Source organism: Nicotiana sylvestris, chromosome 7, assembly GCF_000393655.2.
Source record: "Nicotiana sylvestris chromosome 7, ASM39365v2, whole genome shotgun sequence".
Taxonomy (NCBI): domain Eukaryota; kingdom Viridiplantae; phylum Streptophyta; class Magnoliopsida; order Solanales; family Solanaceae; genus Nicotiana; species Nicotiana sylvestris.
The window spans coordinates 163,696,252-163,703,891 of record NC_091063.1 but is presented as its reverse complement, the minus strand read 5'-3'; the positions used below and the strand labels follow the sequence as shown (position 1 = coordinate 163,703,891).

The 7,640-nt window shown below is 34.4% G+C and overlaps 1 protein-coding gene across 1 annotated transcript; it reads right to left on the bottom strand.

Annotated features, from left to right (window-relative positions):
• Positions 1-2,376: 2,376 nt before the first annotated feature.
• Positions 2,377-4,847, bottom strand: LOC104223096 (probable xyloglucan endotransglucosylase/hydrolase protein 32). The gene is made up of 4 exons (XM_009774453.2): positions 4,519-4,847; positions 4,166-4,266; positions 3,869-4,086; positions 2,377-3,137 (listed from the first exon to the last, which is right to left on the bottom strand). Exons 1-4 carry the CDS (start codon positions 4,721-4,723, stop codon positions 2,771-2,773), a joined length of 891 nt encoding a protein of 296 aa, XP_009772755.1. The 5' UTR covers positions 4,724-4,847; the 3' UTR covers positions 2,377-2,770.
• Between the last annotated feature and the right edge of the window lie 2,793 nt (positions 4,848-7,640).

The window sequence follows — 7,640 nt, the reverse complement described above, 5'->3', positions numbered from 1 at the left end:
TACTTTTGTTCGGATACACCAACAGACCAGGTCCTAGTTGTGTTCCTCTTCTGTAACAGTTGCCAGATGGTCACTTTCTTCTGCTACGTTCCAGCTGTGCACTTGACTTGTACTTTTGTCAGAGAACCCTAAGGAAGCAAGTCCTTGTTGTGTTTCTCTTTATATTGATTGCGTATAGTCACTGACTTGTGCTTTTGTCTGAGAACCCTAAGGGACCAAGGCATCGGGTCCCTATTGTGTTCCTCTCTATGGTCGTTCATTCATTTGCTGATTTTCAGACTTCGATCAGTTCACATGAGATGTGTATCCTGTGGGACAAGGTTCTATATCTGGTTCTTTACTACAAGTTTGTTAGATCATCAAACCATAAGAAGCATAAGGTTAAGACATCGAAAACCCATCAGGTATTGAGGTTTGAAGGAATAAGTTTGAAAGCTGAAGAACAAAGTATGAAAATTCGAAGAAAATCTGGGTAAGAACCTAAGAACAACTATGAGAATTTGAAGATCAAGGATGAAGATATGGAGGTTTGAAGGAAGTTGGTGATAGCTAGAGAATTCGAAGGTTGAAGCTTGATCGGAATGTGGAAAAAGAACAGGGGATGGAAGCTTTTATAAAGGAAATACACGACATTTCGCATTCGGGGGCAACCAGCCGATGGTCGACATATGTCCGAAGTCAGAACGACGCGACTGATGGGACGTTTCGACTTCTTCGTTGTTTCGGTTGTAACGTACAGAAGAAGGAACCAAAGAACATCTGTCTTTTATCGTCGTTTTGGCAAACCTACTATCTGAGAAACAAGGGGACTATCTGTATACATATAAAAACGAGGTTAATGGGTACCCCGATTTTCTAGTGGGCAAAACGAATCTAGGAAGTAACTATAAGGAATCGAAATCAAAGGTGGGAGTCTCTCGTATCAAGGCCCGAACAAAACACCTACTATCGGAGCCATCGAGACCACGCTATCCCCCGATCCGGTCCGAGTTCCAAGACCTCGGAAAGCATTGCCAAACAGCCGCATACGAGTAATAAAGGGTTGTGATATCCGTGCCCAACCAGATATCTCGGTTCGTATCGGCAACATATCAGTGATTAGCGAAAAGGAAGATTTTTACCTTTCTTAGATTGTACTTAGGGTAAACTCCCCTACTATATAAAGGGGAAGTTTATTATTCAATAAACACTCAATAACACGCATACCAAGGCAATATACATCTGTTTTCTCTGCTTCTAAAAGTTAATCAAAGTTCTTAATTTTGCTCATAGTTCTTCCTAAGTGTTTGACTCCGAACCGAAAGCAAGCTACTTTTTAAGCTTATAACCGAGCCCAGGCTCAATATTACTACTGGTTTGGCTGTTTATTCTATTTTTAATTTGCTTATCTAACGTCACTAATCACTTGTATTGAATTAGTCCATATATTCTTAAAATAACGTATAAATTTAATTGTTATTCATTTTTAAGGGTAAATAACGTGGAAAGATGAAAAGTGGTATAGTACTAAACAATAACATTTCCACGTAGTGAAGCTTGGACTCTTTAATTTATGTACATACATTTTCTTGTGCTTTTGAACCATTTGTAATAAAAATAAAATTATAACTATGACCCTAGGAATTGAATTAAGTTCATTTGATCCCCAATGGTCCCTAATGTTATATGTAACGAATGTTGGGTTGTCAAAGTTCAACATATCCACAAAACAAGTTTGTTGCAGAGATACAGATGATGCGATGAATATGGGGTCATACAAGATTAAATAAGATATTAAAATAATCACATTTGCTAGTAGACGCGAGTTGAAAATGTTGAGGATAAATGAGATATTGACCTATTGATGCACTGGTTTCTAGGGGCGAACTAGACCTAAAATAGCATAAAAGATAGTGGTGTTGAAAGATCTACAAATTAATCCATGGAATCAATTCAGGCTTCACTAAAGATACGATACAATTACTAGTTGGAAATAGACTTTTGACTTATTAGAGAACTTCGGTTCTAATATTATTATTATTCCTAAAAAAAATTATTTTGGTACGATGATATGAGTTGAGTTTATAGAAAAAAGTAAGGGTTTATATAGCCAACACTAACTTGTTTGAGACTAAGTTATAATTATTATTGTTGTTGTTGCTAGTAATTTTCATAAACCAACAAGTTCGAATGATTTTTATTATGTCATTTTTTTTGTTTAAGTTAAATGTTTTAAGAACGGGCGTTCGAAATGGAAGTCACATGTAATCTAACAAATTATAGACAATAAAGATGTAACTGGCATAAACATAAACAATAATATATTCAGTACGTTACTCCTAGAGATGTGATGTCCAAAAAGGGACTACACGTAACAAGAACTGATGGAGGAGAAGAAGATACAAAACACTTTTGCTTTAATTTATTGAGAAATAACAAAGTGAATGCACTTCTCGTTTTGTCTATATATGCTAATAAAATTGGTAAATTAATATTTCACCAAAATTACACAAATAAAAAGACACACCATTTTCATCCCTTTTGTATTTTTGCCTTTTGGAGGATATAGGCTTGGACGCTCAACTACTCCAACAATTGCTATTAACAAAGTGGGACCCATCTCAAGACTCCTCCCCCATCCCCCCACCATACAATTCCCACACCCAATAAAAAAAATTAAAAAAAAAAGACAAAAAAAGAAGAAGGGTAGTTCGCACAAAATAGGATAATCCTATGAAAGATTGACACTTCCACCCATGTACTTTTACATCCCACAGCTTTTGCAGTTCGCTTAACGCCAGCATTCCGGTGTTAGGGAATGGTCTCTTTTGGAGTCTCGACAATAGTCATAAGCCAAGTAGTGACTATGAACCCAATTCATGGCTTGACGTTGTTGCCTGGTAAGGCCTCCGGACCTGGATGGTGAAGCGGACACAGGGTGGCACCATCGCGATGAATAGGCGGTGCAACCGCTTGCCTTAAAGTTCGTGAATTTCCCGTAGAATGGTTGGTACCTATAATCGGCTTTGTATTTTCCATCCTCAGTTGCCCAAGAAGATGCATCCCATATTGATCCATATAACCACATTGGCCTTAGTGGAAATGTTGCAATACTCTTCCTAGCATACCTCCTTATTGGCACATCATCCACAAGAAATCTGAACCAAAACCAATCAAATTAACAATATAATTAGTTTTCAGATTTAGGAAATTCTACGATAATAACAATAATAAAAAATTCAGTAAAATCTCATAAATGGAATCTGAGGAGGATAGCTGTTCGCAAACCTTATACCCACATTGTAAAGTTAGAGAACTGATAAACCCTCTAACAAATTTAGAAAATTCTATAAAATAAAATAACATGCAATTTTTTGCGTGTGTGTGGGCCTAATATATTTTGGACTCACATTCAATCTATGTGAGTGAAAAAAAAATGGTGGACCTTTTAGCTATTATGGAAAAAAGGACTACAACATGAATTTAATCCTTTAACATGGTCCCCTCGATACTAAAAAAAGAAATTGAAGTAATCAAAAAATATAACAGATGTCCTTAAATTCATTGGTGGGCAACCATGACTAAATTTAATTGGAGGACAACCATACTTTAGTGTCAAATGATTTTTGTCGGTAGAATATTTCCTTATCATTAAATTTACTTATACAGCCCGGTGCACAAAGCATTCAATATTCATATGGGGTTCAGAAAAGGCCGTACTCTAGCCTACCTTGATTTAAGTATCAGTGGCTAATCCACTGCTCGAATACGTGACCTATAGATTACACAGAGACAACTTTGTCGTTGCTACAAGACTCCGGTTGTATCATTAACTTTACTTCAATGAAATAAATAAGAGGATTCAAATGATAAATTAAGTAGTGCTTACATGATCTCTCTAGGACTCCACAAAATAGCATAGTGATGAAATTCCTTTGTTGGATCAAACCACAAATGAAACTTCATTTCTCTTCCTACAATTTTCCCATCTCCGCTTCCTCTAATATAAACATTGGTTTGCAATGTATAAGGCTTCCCAAATGTTGTTCCAAGAAATTCTATGTCCACTTCATCATGGTACCCTGGATGAGCTTCATTATTTGAAAGCTGCCATATATTCCACTCATTAATGAATTAAATCAACTAAAATGTACTAACTACAAATATATATAAGCGAAATTCTTACGTAAAAAGCTGTAATAACACCAGCAGTATAACCAGGTTGGAGTTTAATGGAAGCACCAAAATACCCTGATCGAAATGGTTTAATTGACTTGAATCCACTTCCTATATATCATCACCAAGAATATATCAATGAGGAGCAAGAATTTCCATAATACTACTAACTGAAATTAGCGACGGAAATATTCTGTAGCTAAACTGCAAAATCTGTTGCTAATGTTATTTAGCTACGGATTAGCGACAGATTATTAGAAAATTCTGTTAGCGATGGATTCGCCAGATTTTTTTTTGTAGTTACAAGAAATTAATTAGAAGTAGTAATACTATTCAAGTAAAGAAGGGAGTAATTAAAACTACCTGAATTTCTATCAAGCCAAATATTAATGCCATTATTATCTACATTTTGATGATTAGGGCCCCAAAGGTTTCTAAATCCTTGATAAAAGCTCATAGACCTAAACTTGGAACTTGGATAATAGCCAGGAGAAGGTGGCCAATAACCAGCATTTGTAGAAGGGACAACAATGAGCAAGAGAAGAAAATGGAGAAAAAAGATTGCCATTATTGAATTGAAGAAGGAAAATGATAGAGAAAAATTGAAGATTTAGTAAATGGAGCTTAGCTATTATACATATATATATGAATATGAATGCAGGTTAAAGACAAGAGAGTGTTGAAAGGAAGGTGTATATAGAAGGGGAAGAGCAATGGTGGTACAGTTTGATATAAATAAAAAAAGATGGGTGGACCCCAACATATATATTAGTAACAGTGTTAACACTAACTTCATTGGTTCTTTTTCTTTGTTTTCTTTTTTGGTTAAACAGTATGATATTTTCTCCTTTTGTCTCAACAAAGATTTGTATAATTTCTTTTGAACTTAAGAGTTTAAGAGGAGTTTAATTGAATCCCTTCATCGACATATTCCAGGGTTCAATAATTTGGCTTATCATCGCGGAGCGGCTTTTTGCAAAAAAATGAAGGGAAAACTCAGTAAGATGTCGGAGAAGCAACAAATTATACTGTACATATATATAGGTAACAAATTTTATACATATAGTATATACTGTTTGAGTTTAGTGACGGAATCAGGATTTTATTAAGGGGATTTAAATATAACCGGAATAAACTCACCAAGAAGTCAACGGGTGTCAATACATAGTATATATACATAATTACAAAAAATTACCTAGCTACAAAGTGGAACTTTTCGGCAAAGAGGTGTCGGTTGACACCCGTTGAGTGCATGTGTCTCTGCCACTGATTGAGTTCCTTTTATATAAGAGAAACTTTAGTGGAAAAAAAAAGTTGCTTTACTTTGCAGCTTTGAATCTCATGCATGGCATTCTAGAATTTTTTTTTAAAATCCATTCTCCATTATGTTTATATACCTGATGTTGGGATCGATATAATAAGGCATCATGAAAAAGCTAACAAGATAAACCTAAGACGACGGTAATTTTAGTTATGGTAGTATTCAAGGAAAAACCTATGACATTATGCATTGCATTTTCAAGTTATTTCCTTTCATCTAATTGAAAAAATGGCGATTTGCAGAGAATGGCCATTTTTTAAACTTTAGAAGGGAAAAAACTTAGCAAATGAAGACAAATATGAGATGTGAAAAGGAAAAAAAAGGAGGTAGACGAGAACGGTGTCTATTAAATGTGCTCCTTTCTTTATTTGTCCGTGTGTACTTTATATTTTTAATTTAAAAAAATGTAATATGGAAATAAAAAAGAAAAAAAAAAGAAAGATAAATGGGGCTCTCTAGAGATATAATGATTTATGTCTATCCTTCAATGAAAGCAACAGCAACAAGAGGCAATATTGGTGTATTGAGGGAGACACTCTTGCCTTTAAATTAAAGCAATAAATTAATGAAGTACGTATGTTTTTTAAAATCTTTTTGCCATTTCGGTAAGATTAAATTTACCCTTCTTTTTACTCTATGAATGTCAGTGTACTAGAAATGAAAGGACGAAAAGTGGGTCCATTTTCTGATTTGAGCAATGGTGATGTAAATATGGTGAATAATGATGTCTTTGATAATATTGGAACCTTTCTTTATGTGGTGGGATAAACAGGAGACCATTAAGGTTGATGGTGGAAAGTGGCAGAGCTAAATTTTATCTAAGGGTGATAAAATATAAAAAAGTACTATATTAAAAAAAATAACGAGAGTCTACATATAGAATATATATACATAAAAATAACTTTTTGAGCTAGTTAAACAGTGTAATTTTCCCGCGAGTGAAATTTAATCGACAACCCTCAACACAAGGTGGTTCTGCAACTGGTAGTGGGATGAATATGATTCCTTTACTTTTTCTGTGTCGAGGGTCTATCGGAAACAATTTCTCTGCCTTCTTAAGGCAGGGGTAAGGTTCGTGTACACGCTATCTTCCTAGACTATACTTATAGGATTATATTGGGTTTGTAGTTATTGTTGTTTCTCTAAATTAGATGTCTTGGGATTGAGTTTCATGAATGTAATTTTTTTTAGGTTCCTCATTTAATAGGTTTTACGCGATGCGAATTCGGATTAGTCATAACTTTCCAGCGAATACCAAAAATAACAATAACAACAACAACAAACCCAAATTTAATACCATACATGGGGTCTGGAGAGGGTAGTGTATACACAGCTTTACCGTTACTCTATAAAGATAGAGAGGCTGTTTCCGATCGAATACCAAAGACAAGTGGGATATAAAAAGAAAAAGGATGTATAGAAGGTTTCCTTATTGGGTCTACATTGGTGAATTTCATTTTCTTCGGGTACATATCAGTTCTTTATTTCAGATACAATGAATTATAATTTGATAGATAATTGTGAAAGTGAACCATAGTGCTATAGAGAGCGAGTGATTTAACTTTTTTGCTACTTTAAAGTTGATTATATATTTATTTTATCTCCTCTTTCTAACATGCCTTCTTCTATTCTGTCAAATTCTGTTTTCGGAACGTGGTGAGGTAGAGAGACTATTTCCAATAGACTCTCGACTCAAGAAAAAAAATCTAAATGATTTTGAGGAGTACAAGAGTGGAAAAAAATATAACGAAAATTGAAGAAAAGAAAGAAAAAAAAGTGCCAGCAAAAATAATAAAGGTTATCAAAGTTAAAGAAATAATAGTAGTAATAAAATTAAAGAGTAAGATAATATAATACTAGAATAATGATCAATACTGATTAATAAAATAGGGAGCGTATAAGATGTGCTAAACTAGAACCATGCTTTCCTACAAAAAAAGAGAGAAATCGTCCGAATACCTACTAAACATCTACCCTAATACTCCACATTCAAGCTCGTCTATCTAGGGTCATGTTCTAGGTGAGTTGAAGATGTGTCAAGTCATGTCTAATCATCTCTCCCCAGTTTTTCCTCGGTCTATCTATACCTCTCTTTAGGGTCATATAAATATCTAAAAAAATTCACTAAATATCTATAAATATATATTTGTGAATTTATAAATTT

Bases quoted from the DNA above. Each gene is read 5' to 3' on its own strand.
- LOC104223096 (XM_009774453.2), bottom strand. From the start codon at position 4,723: ATGGCAATCTTTTTTCTCCATTTTCTTCTCTTGCTCATTGTTGTCCCT. The intron at 4,267-4,518 runs GTAGTTTTAATT...GATGATATATAG, and splicing joins TTGGCTTGATAGAAATTCAG to GAAGTGGATTCAAGTCAATT. The intron at 4,087-4,165 runs GTAAGAATTTCG...AATATATGGCAG, and splicing joins GTGTTATTACAGCTTTTTAC to CTTTCAAATAATGAAGCTCA.